Source organism: Hesperophylax consimilis, chromosome 2 (assembly GCF_061612785.1).
Source record: "Hesperophylax consimilis isolate HC1 chromosome 2, BYU_Hcon_1.0, whole genome shotgun sequence".
Classification (NCBI taxonomy): domain Eukaryota; kingdom Metazoa; phylum Arthropoda; class Insecta; order Trichoptera; family Limnephilidae; genus Hesperophylax; species Hesperophylax consimilis.
In genome coordinates, this window is record NC_142837.1 from 13,971,077 (window position 1) to 13,996,781 (window position 25,705).

At 34.8% G+C, this 25,705-nt stretch overlaps 2 protein-coding genes across 4 annotated transcripts in view; one reads left to right on the forward strand and one right to left on the reverse strand.

Annotated features, from left to right (window-relative positions):
- The window catches only part of LOC149425715 (lachesin-like), a 718,168-nt gene that overhangs the window by 656,400 nt on the left and 36,063 nt on the right, over positions 1-25,705 (reverse strand). The window lies entirely within an intron of this gene.
- On the forward strand, positions 10,691-19,709 carry LOC149425717 (uncharacterized). The gene is made up of 4 exons (XM_089645658.1): positions 10,691-10,801; positions 10,908-11,135; positions 11,686-12,006; positions 19,474-19,709. Exons 1-4 carry the CDS (start codon positions 10,744-10,746, stop codon positions 19,707-19,709), a joined length of 843 nt encoding a protein of 280 aa, XP_089501784.1. The 5' UTR covers positions 10,691-10,743.

The window sequence follows — 25,705 nt, forward strand, 5'->3', positions numbered from 1 at the left end:
CAAATATATGCTAAAAATATATTATTGAAACTATCCAAAAATACTGAATCCTCTATTATACAGCGTGTTCATCAAGCAAGGTCAAATCACAATGATATAAAAAATATTCCAGGTCATAAAACCACATTTGGGCAAAGAAATTATATTTATCTCAACAGTATCCTTTCCCCTGATATGAAGCAAATAAAAAATTTGAATGACTACAAATTAAGAATAAAAATCTGGCTGAAAGAGATTAATGAAAAAACTCTGAACAAAACATTAAAAAACAACATGAAAACTAACTAAATAGTGTGATGGACTCGCCCTGGGATAAATTTTTTTATTGTTGATTTATTATGGTGGGAAAGAAATTTTCAGTTGGTCTCACGACATAGGAGATTACCAGATGTTGGACAACTGATTTTAAAACAAGTGTTTAGATTTATTAGGGTAGAGAAAAAAAAAATAGGAACATGCACTGTATCGGCAGAGACCTCCGTGATGGTGGTTGATAATAGTAAGCCGAGCTAAAATGCTGGTGGGCCAACACGCCACTGGACTGGGAGTAGTCAAGTTTCATCCTTTGAACAAAGAGTTAGACATTTTACTGGAGGAGTAACAATTTATTGGTTTTGAAACGATTTAAAATTAATGTGACAGGTTTTAGGGCCATAATTGATGTGTTCCTTTAGTGCATTTCTGTCTTTTGAAAACAAAAAGCATTCACAATTCAAAAGAACATAAATAAGAAATCGCATATGGTGATTTGGGGGGTTGGTTTGGGGATGGGGAGTCTGGATTTGAAAGCGCGGGGAGACGGTCGAGACAGTTAGCATTGAAGATCGGAAGGAGGAAGTCGATAGTCGTGGTTAGAAAAAGCGATTCAAGACAGTTAGCATTGAAGATCGGAAGGAGGAAGTCGATAGTCGTGGTTAGAAAAAGCGATTCAAGACAGTTTGCGTTGAAGATCGGAAGGAGGAAGTCGATAGTCGTGGTTAGAAAAAGCGGTTCAAGACAGTCAGCGTTGAAGGTCGGAAGAAGCAAGTCGATAGTCGTGGTTAAGGAGCGCGGGCGGGTAGTCAGTTTTTGGGAGTCTGGATTTGAAAGCGCGGGGAGACGGTCGGGACAGTTAGCGTTGAAGAACGGAAGAAGAAAGTCGATAGTCGAGGGTGAAAAAAGCGGTTCAAGAGAGTCAGGTTTTGAAAACGTTGGGAGGCGGGAAATAAAGTCAAGGGGGTCAGAGTTTCAAGGTCTGGGAGACGGTCAGGAATAATCAGGATCGGTCAGCGTTTTAAGATAGTCGAGTTAGTAAAAACTAGGAAGCGCGTCAACAAGAATTAATCGTCGGGACGCGAACACGGCTATCATTTAGTGTAGAAGGTGCGGTTTTCTAACAGCATGAGTTTTTTCTGCATGTGACTGTGTTTGTTTTTTTTATAATTATTTGGATTGTTGACACTAAGATGTATCGGTAAGTCTATTATAATCTAATTATTAACACTTATTTCCTTAATGTAAACCAAATAATCCAATTGTATTTTGAAGTAAGGGTATTTAACTTGAGCACTATAGGTACCCGTTAGCGAAGGAGGCCATAAATTACGAGACCTGGTCATTAAAAAAGGGACGAAGAACGGTTACCCTGAAACCGCTTTAGATCATCCAACAATAGACATTGTTTATGAGCTAGACAATTTTTTTCTGCAACTTAAAATGATTTAATAATTCTCCAGTAATAATATTTAACGATTAGGTTATACGGAATTCATAAAATATATTTAATTAAATATAACTTATTCAAACATCACTCTTTTCATTCATTTTGAATCGGGATAACGCAGCGGGTTACAGCTAGCCGCCGGGAGAATTCATCTGTCTGGCATTCCTATTCTATGAAGTGAGATTTTCATTTTTCATAAGTTTGGCGGGGACGGAGTGTACGAATTTTCCGTAGGCTGTCCTATCTTACCAAAGCGACAAAAGCGAAGGGAACGAAATTTGTAATTTGGCTTGCCTAATAGGGACTTTTGTGTTAGCAAAGTCGATAACCCTGGATACCGAGATAACGTCTATTTTAGTATAGCAGCGCCGGCTTTTTCCCCTGCTATTGGTGTGGTTGAGTTATTCCCGTAAAAAGCACCGGTTTCTGTCGAAGGTGTTGGCGGACCAGCCTTAGATAGTCACCCGGAATAGACCCCTGTTTCGAGTATTTTCAGCTGGTGAGAGGACGCTTTCACTGAGTACAGATCGAAGAGAACGAAAATTGCTAATGGGCTTTCCTACTTGAGTTAGCTGGTAGACGAAGGAACAAAGCGGATAAGGGCTATGCTATTCTTGGCTGGCGTGTGAGGAGGATTTTCTCGCTGACAGAACGAAGGGATCGTGACGAATATGAAGTTGTTTCGGCGCTTTCTGACGTCCTTCCTGTTAAATTCAATAAGTACTTACCCCACTATAGGAGGAGAAGTCATCCAGAATTAGGTTGGAAATTGACTCCGACTGAAACCGTTTGAGCTGACGGAGATCGGATGATTTCAGATTCACGACCTGATGATTCCAGTATCCCTGATCCTTAGCGCCGGAAGTCGAGGATATCAATTTCTACCATTCTTTGATATTTGAAGCGAACGGAGGGTAACAAACGATAGAGCGAATGACCATGACTTTGAAGTGGGGTAAAATCTCCCGTCTAGGAAACATTCGTTATGTCGGATGGACGCCCTCATCCAAATTAAATATTGACATGACTATTTTGAGTGTGGACGAAAGACTTGAAGTATGTTCTGTATTGTACATATGATAAATATGTGTCATTACCTCTACTGGAACGAGAAGCTGTATAGACTGGAGCCAGAAGCTATTTGGAGTAGCGTGACTGCAGAGGCGAAGTCGAACAAACTGAAGCTGAATTCATCATTATCCTTACGAGCGTAAACCAGAGGGGTGTTCACGGGACTCCCGAACTCCTGACGTTGCTGATGCAAACCACTTCAGTATATGTTTATGTTTGAGGTTAGTAGAGTGGACTCCTAATTTTCGGCATGCTGGCGAAGCTCAACTCATCATCGATTTGGGGGAGGTTGACGCGACCTAAACCTCGCGCTACCCACGTGGCCCAAATGGTTCCTGACACCAGGCTATCATGCCACCGGACCAGAGCAGCTCCTTGTACCTAACGGTATAAGATGAATCTTCATCATTCATCATCAACATCAACATCAACAGCTACCACCAAGGACCCACATTCCACCTTCATCACCCTCCGGCAGGAGGCAAAACATGTCATTATCTCATCTGTCGCTGAGCGATATTCAATTCATTTCTGGAGGTGTTGGGATTGGACCATCAACTTGGCTGCTCTCGAGCTGGTCACGTTGATGGATGGGATTTGGACGGAGACCAATCGAAAGCAACACATGTTTTGTCTCTAGCTATTCCCGAAAATACCTACTCATAGAAATAACCCACAAAACTAACAATCCATAGTCAAATCATTAACTTAGAATCTTGTGCATCTTGAATTGAATTGTCTATAGTGAATTTCATGTACTTAATTTGTAATTAATTGTCTCATTATATTAGCACATTATCAACTGCAGCAACCGGAAACGTTTGGGCGAGCAAACAAGGTAGGAAAAGGTAGTTAAAATCAGGGTAGTCGGTCATTGTCTTATTTTCAAACCATACAGAATGTAACACGCCTCATCTAAAAAGAACCAAAGTTACCACAACCAATTAAAAGGATCCTTCAATGAATTAATCCCTGTCGAAACAAAAAATTGACACAACGTGACATATTAATTCGTTAAGATTGAAGGGTTGATAAACCGCGAGAAGTTGCAAAAGCAAACCTAACGAAATATTAATCCGTTAGTAACGAGAATAAGAGGAGAGGGGAAAACATTACAATAGAAATGAATAACTTTAGTCCGCCTCAGCACAGGTCACCCTAGTGAGGAGTACTAAGAAATACAACATACTATACATATATTTAACATCATGTTTTGTATGCAAAATAAAAAAAATAGATGCATATCTTTTTTCACAGATTTAATGAGTTGTTATGTTTTAATTAAGTGATGCCATAAAATGAAAAACACTTAGCAGGGTACGGTATAGTTTTGCATAGGTTTAAATTTGAAATTCACTCATTCCGGAAATGAGAGCAATTCCGAGTTAAAGTTAATTAAGAGGTATTCCGGTTCAAGCATATTATTACTGAAAATGATACTGCGAAAGAGGAGGAAATGAAATAGATCAGAAATTATTAAAATGAGAATAATGTTGATACCAGTTCATTCATTTTGCAAAATCCACAAAAGTGTCAATTTGTAATTTCTCGTGTGTAATTAAATGGATTAAATGAGCAGGGCATACCAGCTGTAATATTATATATCACTTGTAATAAGACTGAACTAACGAGTATAACATAATGATTGTTTCTCAAATTTTTCAAGTTTGTGCATTCGAGCTAAACCAAGAGAAAGAATTAAGTTTGGTAGCCACAACTAGTGTAGAGCCCCATATTCCTGAGAAAAACTCTAGAACAGATGTAAAGATGGACAATCTATATGGTAAATTCCTCTATTTTTATGGAAAGAAAACATCCTTCAAAAATATTGGTAATTAAAATAGATAGATAGTGAGAACGCAGTGTTCATTTTATCAGTATTTTGAATAGAAGTAAGTATCAATGACCAAATGGATTCATAGCTAAGAGATATGGATTTTGCACAAGGAAGTCTTCGCTGAATGTAACTAACTTTATAATTCAATGCCATGTAAAGTAAATATAACAATAATAATTTTACAAAATATGCCAATGATACATACAGAGCCGGTACTCTTTTTTTCTCTCGCCCCTTATCATAAGACACCAAGTATCAACACTGATATCAATAATATTTTGATATTCTCAAGAGCAATGCGATGGGTGTTGGGTGTTAGGTATCATTGGCGGATTGGCTTTTTGGAAATTCGGCGCTTGGAGCGACCGCTCCAATTGCGCCCGAATACATTAGTATATTAAAGTATAAGTGGATAAACAGGTCTTTAAAACACGCGCGATTTTCCGAGCACGACGGCGTAGCCGAGTGCTCGAAATAAAGCAAGTGTTTTAAAGACCAGTTATCCACGAATACTTTACGCTATTTTTTTATTGGTACACTTTGAAAACCTAAATATTGATATTATTATTAATAATTTGGAAATAAGAACTATTAATGAATTCGTGATGTGACATCACAATATCCTGTTGTCATGGAAATGAAAAACACAAAAATTAATTTGCAATCTGTCACATAAGATTAATAGTTGGATTTATAGTTAAAAATTGACATTTAGACTTCACATTTTGTTGATTTGTTGATGTTGCCATAGTAACTTTAAAAAACGCGCGTTCCATTAAGTGCGATTTAAACACGCTAGAGCGTACTTTAAATGAGTAAAAAAGGGCACCAATAAAAAAAATATCTTATCTTATAGTTATTCATACATTTAAAATACGTTATAATTTTGTTCACTTTTGTTAAGATTAAACAGTTTTTTTTAATTTTTTTAATTTTTTGAATTCAGAAAATCTTAAAGTTCTTATAATCAATCTCGGAATCACAAAGCTAACGTATTTATCTATTTATAAACGTCTTAGTTTAAAAATAGACCTTTGTGCCTGGATGAAAATAGTGTTTTGACAACGTGCTCTGGGGACAAAAAGTTTAGATGAAAGAACGCACAGGGTACAATAATGTTTAATAAATTAATTTAATTCTTCGTAGATGAGTATTCCAATCTCGCTTTACTCGGTGGACCTAAATTTGAAGTCCGTTTGCGTGATCGTCGTAAAGTCGTAATTAAAGGTTTTATTGGGATGAAAACCGTAACGGTGTCTGCTTCCTTCTATAAACGCAATCTAAAATGGCTTTTCTTTATCTATACACCTGTAAACATGGCGTTTTAATGCATTAAACAGCGAAAACCGGTAATGAAACTGGACTTTATGTCGGCTATCAAAAAAGTTACAAAATAAACTCTACGTTCTTGAAACAAATAAATGCTGGTGTTAGGCACAATTCGGTGGCGATTTCAGAGAACGTTTAATTAACACAATCGAAAATAAGAAATGGGTTATTTGGTGACTTTATGGCCTTAATCTGTTTATTTGTCACCGTGTTATTGCGTGCCCTTAAAGCGATCAAAATCTCTTGTTTCTTGTGCCAACCGTTGGGTGCTTTTATAATGCTGATAACATTAATATTTAGGTAGCGAGCTTTATTCAGTTTAGAAACCAAGTTGAATATTATAATTTTCATAACAGCTGACTTTGCCCGAAGTTCTTTTTTTATAATTAATTATAAAATAAATAATATCGACGGTGTTTCGCCATCGCCATCGCCATCACCATCGCCAAGTAATTGAAAAATTCAGATTCACATAAATATTTACAGCCTTACAAACAAAAAAATCATACGGTGTTATTAATACACAATGTACAAAGACTGTACAATTCCTATTTCAAATTATTACCAATAAAACATATCTGTAACTGCGCTGCTAAAGAACTGGCAAGTTACAATTTGGCAGACAATTTGGCATGCACCATGCACGTCAGTTTCCCCGCAACATGACATTTTTAATTTTTTAATTTTTATGTGTGATTCTAATTTCCATTCTTATGACCAATTCACTATTATATTAGTATTATTCGATATATGTACTATTATTTGTACGAGTACTATTTTTTGACAGTTTTAATCAATTAATTATGTCATATTGCAAAAATAGTTTCATATTATAGGAAAAGCGTGTTTATTTCAAACACATTATTTTTTAGCTTACTTTTACCGTGAGAAATTAATAAAACTTAAATGAAAGTAATTTTTTTTAAATTAGATAAAGCCTTATATATGTGTAAGTAAATACAAATTTAAAAAACTTTTATAGTGTGCCTAGATTTTTTTTTTTGTTATTCTCTGGCAATTACTACTATAATTTCTTAATAATTTTTAATTGTGCGAATGAGATAAAAAGTGAAGTTTTTTTTTGTTATTTGTTTTTGGGGACAGCATTGCAGTGTCCATCATCGGGGCAAATGTGTTATTAAATCATTAAATATAATCTTATTTAAAAAGTGAAGTGTCTGTTTTCATGCAAATTCCTTAAACAAAACACTGTTTGTTGAATTTTTAATGTAAAATTTTCGACGTTTAAATTTATAATGTATGTGGTTTTTTTCGGGTTTGAAATTATAATATTTCAATTTTTAAATATGAAAGTATATTTCAAATTCAAAAATCTATATTGGAAAAATTCCGAAATTTATTGATATTGATAATTATTTCAAGTTTGTATAAGAGATAAATAATCCTCTTTGGCTGGATAGTCAATATACGTATATACCTATCTATTAAATCTTTCCGTGAACTATGTAATGTCAAATATGATTTAAGATTTTCACGGCCAAAAGTATTTTTGTTATTTGTTTTTGGGGTATTATGCCGTGTTGCGCTAACTCCTTCTTTAGCCAACGTTTCGGACAGCATTGCAGTGTCCATCATCAGGGCAGATGTGTTATTTGAGGTTGTGTTAAAATGTGAGCTTACGTATGAGGTTGTGATACCGTGTTGCCAGCTCCAACCCTCTGAGCTAACATTAACGTATCAATTTAAAAAAAAAAAAAAATTATTTAAAGTGGTTTTCTTCGTTTAGCTCTGGAGTATCCGTCAATTACCGGATACCAAGAACTATTAAGCTTAGCTCCGTCGTCTCTATTAATGTCTACGGGATTTTTATGAATTTCAATGGCCTCCGTAATCAGCCGTGCTCTAGAAGTTTTCGGTCTCCCCAAGATTTCAGGAACAAATCCAAAGTAATGCCCGGTGTCAATCAAATGCTCGGCAATTGCCGATTTGTCATTTGTCATTTGTAAGCTCACATTTTAACACAACCTCAAATAACACATCTGCCCTGATGATGGACACTGCAATGCTGTCCGAAACGTTGGCTAAAGAATGAGTTAGCGCAACACGGCATAATACCCCAAAAACAAATAACAAAAATATTTTATGTCAGTTTGTATTTTACCTTTCAATTAGTAAGGTTTTCACATACACAGTATATACATTTTATACATCTTATATTCATCATATTATATAAATTTTTGGATGTTGGAGTGGGAGATGAATAAAAAGGAAGGTTTAATTAGCGGATTGGTGGGAAGAACACAGCAGTTTACTGGAAATAATATGTTTAATGTAAGTCTAAAAATTATTTAATTATTCAATAAACCAGGGATTTTTTTAAATTAGAATAATAAGAAAACCGTTTTCACGAAAATAATTAACAATTTTATAATCTTCCAAAATCTTCCAAGCCAGAAGAAATCACAATGGTATTGATTTGGGTGTTTATTATAATCAACTTCAATCACTATACGTAGGTATCATTTTGAGTGGCAACCGGAGTCGCTGTACTGGCCGGCGAGTAAAGAACGCAGGCCGCCAGTCAATTTCTCAAAAGTTAAGTTTTATTTATATCCGCTTATGCGATATCGTTATCTTGGTTGACCATAAGAAAAGCAAGGACTGGAAGGACTCGGAGCTAATCAATATAATCCGGTGATGTGTTTAAGGTCCGCTAGTTGTGTGTTTATCCCTTTGATCAAGTCCTGGATTTAATTACTCGTGGGTGTCTTTATGAATCCATTTTACTTATGTGCCTGGAAGACCACGTGCCACTCAAACATACCCACACCTGAGTATTCTATCAAGGGTAATCTGACCCGATCTATGTGGAATGTGTATTGCCAAGGGGGGGAGCTTCATCGCCAACCACTTCAGGACCAGAGCTGCCTTCTAACAGCCCATCAACCTCGGTTGGCGAGTAGCGATGGATAGGAATATTACTTTGGTCCGCGGGTGAGTTCATTGTAACTTTTTAAATAACTCTTAATGCTTTAGCACTAAGAGTTATTTAAAATCGAGCCTATTTAAAGCCTGGTCGATCAAAACATACACCATCATAACCAGTTTTTTTTCCATCCGTTGTTTTCACTTATGTTTCATTATTTGTTTCTACAAAATATAATTTTTTTATTTCTAACATTATAATCTTAATCGTGTACGACTGCCATAACAGGATATCCGCAATGTGTAGAATTTATAAATAAAATAAACAATACAGTCTCCGCGTCCAGTGGGGGGAGTTGCAGCTCTGCTCAACTGTACGTGTATTTAAAGCTCGGTCTTTCTATGAGAAGCTGGTGGCGCCCTGTTGTAGCAAATCGTAAGCCCTCAGCCCTTTGAAACCTCCCATTTGGAGCCTACGAGCCGTGCAAGACTCCCACTAAATAATGTTTGTTACATCATGGCTAAACAAACCCCGTTTAACTTTCAACATTTTTTAGTGTTAACAGTATTTATAAATCAAGATAATATCATATCACCAAATATATTAACAATATTTTAACATAAATGAAATTTTCTTCTGAAAAAATAATTCCCTCTACACTGTTGTAGTAACCCTCGTTAGCATCTAAATAAAGGATGGAAACTTTTTTCATGCTAATACTTTCGTTCTTGTAACATACTTTCTCTGTATAATACATTATTAAATTCCTCGAGGAACGAAACCTACCAAACTGTGGAATGCGCATATTGGTATCATTTCTTTTTCTTCTCAATATCAGACCCATCAAGCTGACCAAATTTTTGTTACAAATTCTTTACAACTAATTTTGGTTAAACTACTCAATGAATTTTTGTGTGAATTATATTTCAATAAAATGAATTTCAAAAAATATTTCATAAAAGGTACAAAAAATCTGCACAAGCTTTTAGCGAAAAAAATTTCATTTTATGCTAGATATGAAAATGATTTTATAATTTTTTTGTGGATTTTTCTTATCTTTGTGTAACTTTTCTTGCGCATATAATATAATGTTATAATATTTAACATTCGAATGCCCTAATTTTTTCGGTTGGTGATAACAAGAAAAAAATCACAGCAAAACAACAATAAAAAATACAGAAATCAGAAAAAATGTATATTGACTTCTAACAAACACAGTATTTTTTTGTGAAACCGCACAACTGTCACAACTGCTCCCAACCGTCTCAAGCCTGTGAGATTATATCTTCCCCAATTATGTATTTTGTTAGGGTGAATGTCGTGGGGAAGGGAAGTAGATGGGAAAGAGGTGAATGGTGGAGAAGTACCTGGCCATTCTGAAATGGTCATCAAACATAGTCAAAGCCGTTTCAAGCAATGTTTCAATTCTTAATGGTGGTCTTACACCAAGGCGGAACTAGATTATATCTGTGGTGTTATGGAAAAGGGAGATGAGTCAGTAAAATTGCGAAATGGAGTTAAATATGCCAGAAGAATCCTAATTTTTTTCTCTACACGGAAAAGAAAGATGAGTCCGCTCAAAAAATTAGTTTCCGAGTTATTAGCCGTTGTCATACAGAGACGAGTCATATTTTAAATAAATTAACACGCACTTGGAGATAACTCAAGTTGTCTCTGTATAACGAAATATATATTTTTAAATATTGACACGGAAAACAGAGTTAACTTTAATAATCGCTGTTTTCTGTGTTATCTATGGTTCATTCTGTGCTTTATGGTTACATGACGCCGCGGCTTGTTACATTTGACAGTTGTTGTTTCACTGGCGATTTGAATCATTCTTTCGGTCGCATTATCATTTTCTGTTGTTTATTATATATTTATATTTGGTACCGTGTGTTTTGAGGAGTTTTAAAGATGTTTAGTAAGCGAACGAGGTCAATAATAGCGCTTTCGAATGCAAATTCATCGCATGGTAAGATTTTTATATTATTTCTTCATGTTCTTTTGTGGTATTATGTTTGTATTAGATTCATCTCACTAAATTATTGACTAATTTATGAAATCCTATTAAATTTCAGATGTCACAAACGGACTTTTAGATGTTTCTACTGCTTCAAGTAGTTTAAATGGTGACCAAATCAGTGTCGCGAATAAGATGCAAGATATTATATTGTATGAAGACATGTCAGATGATGACAGCGTGGCCAGACAAATGACAAATAGTAACCAGATCAGTGTTATAAATAACATGCAAAATATTATATTGCATGAAGACATGCCAAATGATGACAGCGTTCCTACTCCAGGTAAATCATTTAAATGATATTAGCCTAAAAGTTTGCTTTTGAAATACTCGTATAGTTGATGGTTTATTCCAAAAACACTTATTTGATGTATTCATTCAAACCATAAAGTAAGGTAAATTAATCAGTATTTCTTATTAAAGGAATATAATTATGTACCTACTTTAATTAAGTAACTGAATGCATTATTTGTTCATATGAAGCAATTACTTGGTGACGTGAAATTATAATTTAAAATAAAACAATGACTTGGTAAACACCATTTTTATTTATATACTTAATGCCAACTGGGTTTCGCTACAACCGTAGCTTCTTCAGGGCAGAAGTTACCCCTCAGGGGTAGGCAGAGAGCACGGACCACCAAACAACTCGGTCTTGGCACACATTCCATGCCTCGTTCACATTCATACAATGTCTCATACATGCTCTTCTATTATTCTGACTCTTGACATGGCCTGACTCAAGTATCTGATTCACTTGGTCGTGCCATGTATTTCTTAAAGCTATAGTATATAAAGCTGTAGATATTATAAATACTGATTTTATTTTATAGGTCCGTCTTCCAGTTATCCTCTCCAAGACTTACAGACGATAGTTCCAGATTATTCAAGTGATTTTAGCAACAGTGATATGGATGTAAGCTATAAACCCCCCAGTTCCAGTAATTCCAGCTACGATGGACCCAGTCCCTTCAACAATGCACTCCTTGGTGAAGCAACTACTGAAACTGAAGACACGCACCCTGGAAACCGAGGAAAATCTCTTTATTTATTAAGGAAAGAGATTAAAGAAAAACGTAATCGAGGTCTAAAATACAAATCTAAAACTGGGAAATTGGTCAAGGGTCGAGAAACGGAACGCTTAAGTGCTTGCCGTAAAAAATGCATGGATAAAGTGTCTTTTGAATATCAAAGTATGTATATTATTTAATGAATACTGGGCACTAGGACCCTTCGACAAAAGAATTACGTTTATCTCATCCCTCATCACCGATGGGCCTAAGAAAACTATGCGGGTTAGAAATGTACCACCGAAGAAGAGGGAAATTAATCATAAATATCATAAAATTATACGAGTTAACGGTGCCATTATCGAAATATGCAAAGGTTGCTTTAAAAAGATTTTTTGTGAAACAAACAAATTCATATGTACCGTCATTAAAAAGAGATGTACATCTGTTTCTGGGCTCCCGGTTTCTGACAAACGGGGAAGCAGTGTGCCTTCTACCAAGATATCGGATGACCGCATTCATCAAATTAAAAATCACATAAGAGAGTATCCTGCCTACGAGTCACATTACTCTAGAAGGGATACCTCTAAGAAGTATTTGCCCATTGGACTCACTTTAACCAAAATGTATTTTATGTATAAGGAAAAAGTAGAGGATCCGGTTTCCAGATCAATGTTCTCAAATGTGTTTCGTACAATGGGCTTATCATTTAAAAAACCTTCTCTGGATACGTGCAGTACGTGCGATTCGTATTCGATTCAGATGAAACTTGTACAAGAACCTGATTTATCAGTACTGAAGGCAAAATACGAAGCCCACAAGCAGGAAGCAGATTATGCATATTCTGCCAAGGCAAAAAATAAAGAAGAGTCGTCAGAGAGCAGAAGGACCTATTGCTTTGATTTGCAGCAGTGCCTCCCAACTCCCCTGCTACGTTCAAACATTGCCTTTTATAAACGTTCCTTGTGGACGTTTAATTTAACCATTTACGACTGCTTCTCAAATGAAACAACGTGTTACATGTGGCATGAATGTGAAAGTGGTCGAGGGGCTAATCAAATAGCGTCATGTTTGTATGATTTCATTCTTGCGATTCCACCACAAATAAATGAATTTACATTTTATTCAGATACCTGTGGTGGGCAAAATAAAAACAGCCATGTTGTTGCAATGTTTTTATGTGCTCTTCAAGCAAGACCAAACATAATCATACATCATAAATTTTTAGTCCCAGGCCACACTCACATGGAATGTGATTCCATTCATGCTATAATTGAGAGGAAAAAAAAAGCAACCGACATGAATATTCATTTACCAAGAGATTGGTACAATCTTGTAAGAACTGCTGGAAAAAAGAAATCGTTTACAGTAAAAATCATGACACATGAACATTTTTTAAACTTTGCTGGGCTATACAAGCGTTCATTGCAGCTGAAACAAACTGATGATGAAGGTAATCGATTTTTATTCCACGATATAAAATGGTTCATGTATAAAAACACAACCCCAGGAACTATACATTTTAAAAGGACTTTGCATATTGAAGACCCATTTAAAACTATTTCTTTTAAACGTAGGGGTAATGCAATCACCATTTTGAGCCCTGGAAAATGCTACAGTGGTCTTATTCCAATAAGCAAGGAAAAGAAAAAGGACATACTAAGTGTTTTTCATTTAGTGGATCCTGATTGCCATGATTTTTATAAAAAATTACCAGATGCTAGCAACGTTCCGAATGTTGATCCAGACGGATATGAAGATGCCGGTGAATGAGTCCCCCAAATTATACTAATTAGAAATCTGTTGTATGTTTTGTTTATATTGGATGAGTATTACATGTCATTATAACAGGATACTTTTTTTTACTTTGCAATATCATTGTAAATTTATGTTAAAAATGTCGTTTTTTAACTAAATAAAATTATTCCAATACAAATTTCTGTGTCAATGATTATAAGTGCATCCTTCTTAAATAGGTAAATGATTTTTCCTTTATTAAGTTGAAAAATAACAGAAAAAAATAAGAAACATTTAAGACATAACTCATGTTTTATTCAAAATTAGGTCCAAACGTGACACGGAAAAGAGGAATGAGTCACGTAAAATTGTTAAAAATAGGTTTTTTCCAAATTTTCAAATACTCTTCTGTAGAATAAATATTTTCATTAATTATTGCATAAAAACATATTCCTAATTACAATTCTCAGATCTGGCAAAAAATCGAGAATACAAAATTGGCTCCCCTGTAAAATTGACTATTATTGACTCGTCTCCCTTTTCCAAAACACCACAGATATTACACTCTGGATAATAATGAGTAATAATTTATCGATACGACGGCAGTAACAAAGATTGCCACAGTTGCCAGAAGTAGTTTTATTTCCATAAAAAAAACCTACATATTTTTTACTGCTGATGGCTTATAAGCTTCTAAAAGGTTTTTTACTAATTCCCTTTCTATTTCATGCGAGGCTGCCAATGCAAGCTTTTGATTCTTCCCAGGTGCAAAACTAACTGGGAAGACTCACTAGGTAAATTAACTGCCTTGCAGGTATTTTGGATATTTTGCACTTGTCCTACAGCGAATTTCAGCTTGGTAATTTAACTGTGTGTGTAACCAATTTTACCCACATGTATGTTTATATATGTTTTATGTTTAGTATGCCAAATACATATTTTTTGTAATTTACTGTATCGCTTTTTGAATGAAGTGATTTGTAAACTGTTATAAATAAATACATATTGCTTCCCTCCAAGGGGCCGTCAATCTCGGTACTAGGACAGGAATAAACCTCAACCTTAACTATTGGGATTGTATACCATGAATGTTCAACATTGCTAAAATTAAAATAATATGTGTACCATACTATTTCAAAATTAAAAGACAAGTAATTTTTTGTAAATAATATAAATATTTATATTTTTAGTTATTTATTTCGTTACGGACAAAGTCCAATGAACACATTAAACATTACAAGAAGTTAATACAACAGAGATGTTAGAATAAAATATGGTATGACAAAAATTGGGCGCACAAACAATAGAGTCTATCAAGTCAAGACAGGATCAAGGTTTTGACGGAGTTCACGACTTCAGTCATATCAATACAAAACATTACTTGCGTAATGTCTGACAAAAATCATTTAGGCTTACACCAATTATTGTGTTCAAAATAAAACAATAACTTAGTAACCAGTACTTTCATTTTTTATACATAATTCTGATCGGGTTTCGCTACAACCGGTTGCAACCGTAGCTTTATCAGGGCTGTGATAGTATGAAACAGACATAATTATATTATCCAGTATTATACAGCCCTGATGAAGCTACGGTTGTAGCGAAATTTATTACAAAAAAAAATTGCGTTTAGAAAGTTATTGTTTATTTTTGAAATTATAATGACACATCACAAAGAATTTGCTTTATATGAACAAATATTATTATGTATTCAATGTAAACGTAACAAAAGGGCTCTGAAATGAATGCAATGAAAAGTGGGATAAGAGTAAGTTTATCTGCAAAGGTGGAAAAATCATTGATAATAATGGATTTTAATATTTTTTTCCCAGCAACACATTTTTTTAAAGTTTATATAAAATGTTATTTTTATGGTCTATGAATGTAATTAAATTCATTCACGGGAACCATTCATTGGATAAACAACACCTCTCACACAGGTCAGTTTGGTGAATTAGCAGGGATGCTCGGGTTAATGCGGTGAGGATTGTTTAGGATTTGGCGGCGGATTTGGAGCGACTGGTTGAGGGAGATCTTTTAAACCTCTTCATCAGAGCTCTCTCGACCCACTGCCTTGCATCGCAGTGGGAGAGATGGATTCAAACGTCCGTCACCCCTGGACAAACTTACACCCAGATTCCTACCAACCGATCATACCTGTTTCCTTCATAGATTTTCCTTTCTTTATTCTCCTTCCTTTCCTTAGAAAAACCCTCCACACAGCATCCTCAAAAAAGGCATAGGCCCTGTGAGAAATTATGTTCCTCAGGGCTTCCTGTGGAGCCAATGAAATTTAAAAAAAATATATATTTTTGTATATTTTCGAAACAACATTATAAAAAAATTGTATCTCAGCTTATTAAAGATAACGCCGGAAGATGATAAAAAACACAATAAAGAATATGGACATAATGGTAAAGATTCTAACAGATGTTAGTTAGCTCGTGGATAATGTGGATAAATTATAAAAAACACAATAAAGAATATGGACATAATGGTAAAGATTCTTGCAGATGTTAGTTAGCTCGTGGATAATGTGGAAAAATTATAAAAAACTCAATAAAGAATATGGACATAATGGTAAAGATTCTTGCAGATGTTAGTTAGCTCGTGGATAGTGTGGATAAATTATAAAAAACACAATAAAGAATATGGACATAATGGTAAAGATTCTTGCAGATGTTAGTTAGCTCGTGGATAATGTAAATAAATTATAAAAAACACAATAAAGAATATGGACATAATGGTAAAGATTCTTGCAGATGTTAGTTAACTCGTGGATAATGTAAATAAATTATAAAAAACACAATAAAGAATATGGACAGAATGGCAAAGATTCTTGCAGATGTTAGTTAGCTCGTGGATAATGTGGATAAATTATAAAAACACAATAAAGAATATGGACATAATGGTAAAGATTCTTGCAGATGTTAGTTAGCTCGTGGATAATGTGGATAAATTATAAAAAACACAATAAAGAATATGGACATAATGGTAAAGATTCTTGCAGATGTTAGTTAGCTCGTGGATAATGTGGATAAATTATAAAAAACACAATAAAGAATATGGACATAATGGTAAAGATTCTTGCAGATGTTAGTTAGCTCGTGGATAATGTAAATAAATTATAAAAAACACAATAAAGAATATGGACATAATGGTAAAGATTCTTGCAGATGTTAGTTAGCTCGTGGATAATGTAAATAAATTATAAAAAACACAATAAAGAATATGGACAGAATGGCAAAGATTCTTGCAGATGTTAGTTAGCTCGTGGATAATGTGGATAAATTATAAAAAACACAATAAAGAATATGGACATAATGGTAAAGATTCTTGCAGATGTTAGTTAGCTCGTGGATAATGTGGATAAATTATAAAAAACACAATAAAGAATATGGACATAATGGTGTAGATTCTTGCAGATGTTAGTTAGCTCGTGGATAATGTGGATAAATTATAAAAAACACAATAAAGAATATGGACATAATGGTAAAGATTCTTGCAGATGTTAGTTAGCTCGTGGATAATGTGGATAAATTATAAAAAACTCAATAAAGAATATGAACATAATGGTAAAGATTCTTGCAGATGTTAGTTAGCTCGTGGATAGTGTGGATAAATTATAAAAAACACAATAAAGAATATGGACATAATGGTAAAGATTCTTGCAGATGTTAGTTAGCTCGTGGATAAATTATAAAAAAACAAAGTTCCAAATGCTCCCAACTGTACGAAGCCAGTTAGAATGTGACATCTCGAATTGGAGTATTTTTTTTTTATTTTTTTTATTTTTTTTCCAGATCTCGGAGAGGGTGGTGCTATCCCACGAGCTCCATATTATACATAGAATATATATAAAAAAAATATTTTAAGATAATACATACGCAATAAACGAAAACAACAGATAATAATAATAACACAAAAAACTGGTACAGTTCCTTCGCTACCTAGGATTCTTGCAGCAGAGTCTCCATCTTCTGTCTCCGTCGAACGTCACAGCGGTGCTGCCAAGGTTTGTTATCTATGTGAGGATGTTGTGTCAGCGTTCTTTATTGGCAGCAGACACATGTCAGCGCTATATTGGCGGCAGACACATACCTGAACGGATGACAAACCTCGTGTTGGCACAGTTGGTCTAAATAACAAATGTAGATCCTAGGAAATAAATTGTACAGCGCCCTTGAGGTGATTTTTCACAAACACGGCGCTCTACAAATTATCCAATTATTATTATTGTAATGAGATTAAAGTTTTTTAAAAAGAAAAAATATTTAACAAAAAAAAAAAAAAAATTTATCTATGCATCAGGATTTGGCTCCATCGCTTGTAAATAGGTCCCTGCCAAAAGTGCAGTGCTGCCATCACAAGACCGTTTTTGCTCGTGGCTAGTCGTGTTCGAAAGCTGGTGATCCGTTTTTTCATTAGTGCTCGGAATCCGGGAGCACGCCCTTCTACAAACATCTCAGTGGCACTGCAGTACCAGGACAGCCCAAAAAGTATTCGGTAGGAATTGTTGTACTGTACTTCCATTCTTATTAGAGATGCTTTGTTGAAGTTGGTCCACAGCTCCGAGGTATATAGGCTCGTGCAGTATGTGTTAAAAAGTTGCCTTTTTGCTTTTGGGCCACACTTGTTAAATCGTCGAGAAATCATATTTGCTCTGATGCACAGTGATCTTCTCTGTCGCTCAATATTCATATCATCATTGAGCTCCGCTGTTACGATGTGTTCTCAGTATTTGACCTCCGGTTTTTCAATTATTTTTGTGCCGTTTAGGCTGACAGGTAGTATTTTTGTAGGGTCTGCGCCCGTTTTCAATACTAGTAACACAGATTTAGTTGGGTTGTAGACCATGTTATGTTCAGCGGCATATTCTTCGCACATCTATAGCATATACAAAGCATAGTATATTGTGAGGCTTTTTGATTTTAAACCAGATTGATATTGAGAGTGTTTTCTACTCTAAAACGTGCCGCAAATATACTTAGTATTATTTTAATTTAATAAAAACTGTGAAATAACACAAAAATTCAAATAAAATTTACGTGAACGCGTTGGCATTTGAACCCTCTACCTACGAATTACTAGTCGAGAACCTTACCCCTCGACAAATTGATACATGTAAGATGTGATTATTTACTGCCCCTGAATATTGATGAAAAACTTGCCTCACTCTGATAAAACAATTTGAGTGCGTCTCGCCCGCCGTGGTATAATTTACGAGTCCCCTATTTAGTTATCTGAGAATCGTCCCGTCCAAAGGCATTACACTTCATAACTTGCCGCATGATAAGCCACGAATGTCATTGCGGCAACAGGCGCTGGTCTGGCGGATCCAACGCTGACCAAGCTCCAGGGACTTACTTTAGTAGCAGATTTAATAGAAGAATACGTAATTATTTGTAATTGGGAAAATATTCTTCATGGTTTCGTTATGTGCGTGGGCCGTACAACGCACTTGAGCCGCTCCTGTCTACCAAGTAAGTTTATATAGCCCGAATACATAATTCTAGTCACAAATGTGTTAAAAAATTACAAAACACAAACTTCAAGATATTGAACAACTTTTTGTGATGCTTGAAGATAAAAATGCCGGCATGTTTATAATAGGATGCATGTATTTCTCGCCCTCCTCTGCTTCACAGCAATATATGAATCATGTTAAAGATGTGGAAACTTTAAGATTTAAGTATCCAAATGCCAAACTTATTGTAACAGTGACTACAAATTACCAAATGTATCTTGGAACCATGATGACCCTGAACTATCTGATGTTAATATGTCTACTGCTAATCCTAGTGAGAGGGAGATACTGGGTATGTCTAATTACTTATCAATCCCACAATTAAACACAGTCACTCTTTGTAGCAGTTCAATCTTGCCCCGCTAGAGATTATAACACCGGTCAGTACCGGGCACTGGTGGATGTTGTGGCTGTTGAAATGCCGTATGGTAACTTCGACAGAGAGCTCGAGACTGGATTGCCGAACCACGAGCGCCACCATCTCCAGTATTCTACGGGCTGCCGGTTGGGGACTTTGTGTCTACAGGAAGACACGAGCGAGCACGCGAGTCGACATTTTTTACGTGCGGCAATGAGGCCGTGAGCTGATTGATTCTCTACCTTGGTCATCGTTTGCTTTGTTTATAAATTTAATTACGCGGATGCGTAGTTTGGCGCCCTACTCACAATAATTCAGGTCAGATAATTTTGTCTCCACACTAATGTCACACTTTCAATGTAATTTTAAATTCCACCGTACGTTCAGTTCTTCGAACTGGCCGTTCACCCCTGAGATATTATAATATTGTTAAATAGAGTCTCTTGCTCTGGCTTTTGTACGAAATAGTAATAAATAAATGTTGTAATTTTATCTCTTTATTAATTATATTTGTAACTTCCTGATGTTGGTTCCCGTACACAATAATCAGAAGGCAACCCAACGTGGCTTACTGTTTATTTTAACTCATTTACGCCTGCCGTGCCCAAACGAGGACGCCTTCAAATCTACCCACCATTTTGTTATTAATGTGGTAATTTTTGCTAACAGTACATTATTGTCGAGGTGATTGATGTGTCTTACATTTTATATCAAAAATTTTGGATAACACCATTTATAAAGAGTATTTTAGTGTCATAAATAAAGTGAATCTCAGAGTTGCAGTGATCACCAAATGTAAGTAATTTTTTTTATATGTTTACGTTCGTAAATTCTTAATTGTTCTACATAATCTTATTGAACACTTTGTTTACTTTGGAATAAGAATTTGATAATGTAAAAAATATAATTTACTGAACTGTGAACTACTTTTTTTTGTTGGTGTCCCCAAATAGGGACAGTGGGCACATAATGAGTAAAATGTTCTTTTTTTTACAGAGTTTTGACTGCACATAAATATGTCGAAACGGCAATTTGAAGTAAGCGATAACTATCATGGACTCCAGGAGGCCCTTGATGCTATTATGGCAGAAGAGGACTCAGATGTTGAATTTGATATCGTTGCTCTTCCACCAGAACCAAGTATCCTCACTGATGAAGAAGAAGGCGATGAAGACAATATTGTTACCAATGACATGCCAAGAGATATTCCTGGAAATATCGAAGTTTTTGTAAAAGAAACGAAGAAGATTGGGACATTTCTGATGAAGAGCCTTTGTCAGATTCCGCTAGAAGGCAACGATGCAATGTTGGGCCCTGTTGGCATAAATGCGAGCCTAGCTACGATCACATGCCTTTTGATGAGAATAATGTACAACAACGATGCGAAAACCTAATTACTGATCTCAAAGGTAAAAATCCTGTTTCAATTTTTGAGAAGATTTTTGATCAGGAAGTAATCGAAATGATGCTTCAATATTCTGATTTGTATGCATCACAAAACAATACATGATATCAATATTACCGTTGGTGAGTTGAAAACATTTTCGGGCATTCTATCTCTATCTGGTTATCACACTTTGCCTCGCGAACGTCTATTTTGGTCTTTAGACGAGGACTGTAATGTACCTGTTGTTTCTAAGGCAATGACGAGAAACAGATTTTTAGATATCAAAAAGTACCTACATTTCTGTGATAATACTGTAGCTGCTGAAACATCAGATAAAATGTTCAAGGTGCGAACCCTTGCTGAGGTTCTCATGAAGAAATTTATGCAATGGGGAGTGTTTCACACAAATCTGTCAATAGATGAATCCATGGTGAAATATTTTGGACGTTATCCATCGAAACAATTTATTCGAGGTAAGCCTGTACGCTTCGGTTGTAAAATTGGATGCTCGCTAGTGCTGGTGGCTACTGCTACAATTTTGAAATTTATTGCGGCAAGTCGCAAGTACCCACCAATGAGCCGTTGAGTACACGAGTTGTGAAAAACCTGTTGAACAAACTAAACACAGATCCTAGAGACCATTTATTATTTTTATTTACCCCCTAATGGGCTTTTACATGAAAATATACATTTACATTGATTACAATAATTGAACATAAGAAGATAAATGGAGTTAATTGTAAGAAAGCAACACATATAATAAAATTTTGTGCAAATTAGCAAAACACTAATAAGATGGATTCAATATAAAATATACCCAAGCATGAAATAGTAAGTAAAAGAAAGTTCAACATAAAAAGTAAGTAAGTGGGTGTGTTTAAACCCAGTATTAATTGTGAGTTTAACAAATCGATAAACCAATATAAATTAGAGTGTAACTTACTCGTGAGGTAAAGAACATTATAACAGAGATTTAAAAAAAAAAAAAAAATAACAAAATAAGAGTTGCACCTGTAAAAAGCAAAAACTAATAGAATTTAGCAATATCGACATGAATAAGAAATAATAAGATCTGAGATGGAACATAGTGTTATGTATAAAAAGTAGTTAGTAGGTATATGCATACAATTATAAGTGTATAGTAGAGCAAATAAAAAACAAACAAATATGGATATAATTTACTTGAAAGGTTTCGAATGGGAGAAGATGTAATAAAATTATTAAAGCTATAAAAGTTAATTATTAGCCGATAGAATCGAAATAAGTTGCCTTTTAAAGCTCACAAAATTGTCAAAACCAAACATATCTATAAGTTCACAGTATTTATTCGCAAGGTTGTGAATTCTAGGAATTGGTGAAAAAATAGAATAATTAGTGTTGAGGTTCTTGTTAAATTTAAAAGTATCTTTACTGCGAGTTTGCCTAGCAGGAACATTATGTGTTGTGTTCTTCGATAATTTTTTCACTAGCTATGCATTGCTGCGGGATTTATGTGAATCTGGCTATCGCGCTACAGGAACTGTACGTGAGGGTAGGACCAGCAAATGTCCTCTCACACCCGTCAAGGAGATGAAAAAGAAAAGTCGTGCTGACTTTGACTAGAGGTTTGACACGGTCAATAAAATATTGTTTGTTCGCTGGATGGATAACAGCGTTTGTACAATGGGAACAAACTACGATAATGTTCTTCCGTTGGGCAAAGTAAAGCGCTGGAGCTCAATCGCAAAGAAGAAAACCGATGCAAATATTCCTAAAGTATTTGTGAATTACAACAGAGGCATGGACGGTGTCGATCATTGTTTTGTCATTATCTTTACATTTTTATTTATTGTATTAATTTGTAAGTGTTTACTTTGATACAAATAGTTGGAATTTAAAAAAAAAAGTCCACTAGGTCTTGTAATAAATAAATAATCCCACTAAATAATACTTCCTTTACTATTACTTAAATCATATACTTTAATAATACTAACACTTCCTTTTTTCATTAGCTACACACAAGAAGCCCTGGGAAAAAATTCTCTTAGGGGCTTCGTCATCTTTGAAGATGCTGTGTGGAGGGTGTTTATATGGAATGGAAGGAGAGGAAGCTATGGGGTGGAAAATTGGGGGGGGGGGGATGGGCAGAAATCTGGGGTCAAAGTGTCCAGGAACGATGGATGTATAAATCTATCCCTCCGTCTGCGGTGCCAGGCAATGGTTCGAGAGGGTCTGGCTGAAGAGTTCAAAAGGTCTCCCTGAACCAGTTTCTCCGGATTTGTCCCGCCATGCAGTATATGAGAAAAAGCATCCGTCGCCAAGACGTCGACCTTATGAACACCGGCACCCGTGCCAAGTCATCAAATGAAGCGAACCACTCGGGGTGACATATGGAAGGAATGTTGGTTATCCAATAACTAAGTATTTTAACAAGTATTATACTTAAAATTTAAGATTAAAATACTTATAATCGGTATAATAGTTATCAACTAGGCTATCGCATCAACAAAACCTTTAGAATTTCTCCGCAACATATTTTATTTTATATTTATCAGCATTATTGATTTAAATTAAGCCGAATTCAGTCCACAAGAAGTAGAACAAAACATAAGTTTTTACTTTTGAAAACAATATAATCCGCTTCAACAATACCATGTTTTGCTTCGTAAAGAAACTTCCGAAACCGCACACGTGTAAACTGCGCGTCTGGAGTTTCATGTTCAGACTTGAAAATAATTCAACAGTAGACAGTTTGTATATTTTATGGAGTAATTTAATTGTGAGTGTTTGAGGTGAGGATATAGTCGAAAAATTTTTAAAATCGAAAGTTAAGTGCGTTTCGACTAAGTCATATTAGAAAGTTGAGTGGATTTCGACTAAGTTACAATAAAACGTTGACTAAGTCACAATAGAAGGTTAGTTTCATTCATTTTAAATATATTTAAAATAAATTTTACACTTTTTTTCCCCGATATGCTAAAGAATGTCTGTGTATGGCGGGAATATCTTATTATATATTTTCCCTTAAGTGTTTTTTGTGTCTTTTTTACAATTGAAAAGTATATTATATTCAATTGAAACTCCGTAGTATTTTGTTTTGGCACAATCTCAACGCATTGATGTATATATTGTATTTACTGGAACGTTTTATTGAAGAAATTTCCAAAACACATAAATAAAAGGTATTATTAATATGCTTCATATTTTGATCCGAAACAAATTACTCTCTGAATTTGTGAGTCTGTGAATGAATCTGTGTTTTCAATCACAAGAAAATTTTAATGTCAACTAAAATTTACAAAAACACTTGAAACATAATTAATATCTTGCAACATAATAAGGAACGTCGTTAATGAATAATAATTCGTTGGTAATTACGTTAGACGGCAGTTTTCACATATTTAAATTTCACGTAAAAAGCAAATTACGTTCCCATCTGAATACCAATATCTACCATTTACTATCTACAAAGACCATTTTATTTTAAATTTTTACAGATAAACCCTTGCAAAATTTCATTACTGATGACACAACCTGCCCAATCTCTCGGCATATCATAAATTGCACCCCGTTTAGTAGAGGGATGACGTTTACAGCTAAATTTTCCATAACGCTTGATTAGCTGTCTGTCACGTTGAATGTTCAACACCTGCTCGTTTTCCCCAAGGAAACTTTAGCCTTCTTCCCCAACCTAAATAACTTCCCTCGGGCAGCCGAATTTCAAAACATTTCTTCCCACTTTCATTCAGCAAAGCTTCTCTGACAATCTGTAAGCTTTTTGTTTTAGAGCTGACGAAGCAAATCATGTTTTCTTAGAATTCCGTTTAAGAAGATTATAAAGAAAAGAATTACATTATATGTAACTAAAGCGGTGAGTTGACGTTTATGTGCAAAAATATTAATCATTACAAAAATTTCGAAATTTGAAATCTCCCAGAGGTCAATCATCATCAAAGGAAATATCAGTAAAACATGGTATGTTCAATATGATATAAAATATGATTTCAAATTTTCCAGAGTCAGAGCATTTAAAGAATGTTGAAAGGCTAGGTTCAGAACCGTAATATATATATTTACATAGTTTAGTCTCAAATTAATTAAAAATAATTTATTTTTTTACATACCTCTTGAAGCATGTAACAATCCAAGGATTTGTATTTATGTATTTTAATGAGCACTGAAATGTTTGGTACTTACTTAAAATACGCAATGGATGAGAGTGCAGTATGACTTTCTTCGGTGAAATTAAAAGTAATTTTTACATGGATTTAAAAAACTGCGTTTCATTGTGAATTTGAATCCTTCGGGTCCAGTTGGAGATCAGAATTTACATTCAGAAACTTCATAGATCTGAAAGGTTGATCTGCCAATTTTATAGATGTTTAAGAGCCTTACTATTTGTAGGAAGGCATGATTTTTAGGTTCGTGCATCTTTCTATATAAATTTAATCAATTTTCGATGTTAATGGTATATAGCGCCGTTTTCGTGAGAAATCACCTCAAGGGCGCTGTTAGTCACCTTAGTAAAAATACATTTATAGATTTTATATTTAGGGTGGAAAGACTTCTTTTTTTGGAGCTATTTACACGCCTAGGTTAACGGAAGTTAAAAAGAGGATCTAGAAGCCGAAACGAGAGAGAGTTAACTCCTATTGAAGCTGTGCTTCAATTTGGAATAGTAGTCTCTCCAGGGTAATACCTATTTGTTTTCCACTCTTTGCTTGTTGGCATATATTTGATTTTTCCTTGCATATAAAGTTGAAGAAGTTTTATTTTGCATTCTCCATGCTGTGGCCGAAGTGTTCAGTTTTTTTTTAAATTTTCTGTGAGCACAGCTTATCATTTCTTTCCAGAT

Bases quoted from the DNA above. Each gene is read 5' to 3' on its own strand.
- LOC149425717 (XM_089645658.1), top strand. From the start codon at position 10,744: ATGTTTAGTAAGCGAACGAGGTCAATAATAGCGCTTTCGAATGCAAAT. The intron at 10,802-10,907 runs GTAAGATTTTTA...ATTAAATTTCAG, and splicing joins GAATGCAAATTCATCGCATG to ATGTCACAAACGGACTTTTA. The intron at 12,007-19,473 runs GTAAAAAATGCA...TCTTTGTAGCAG, and splicing joins GGAACGCTTAAGTGCTTGCC to TTCAATCTTGCCCCGCTAGA.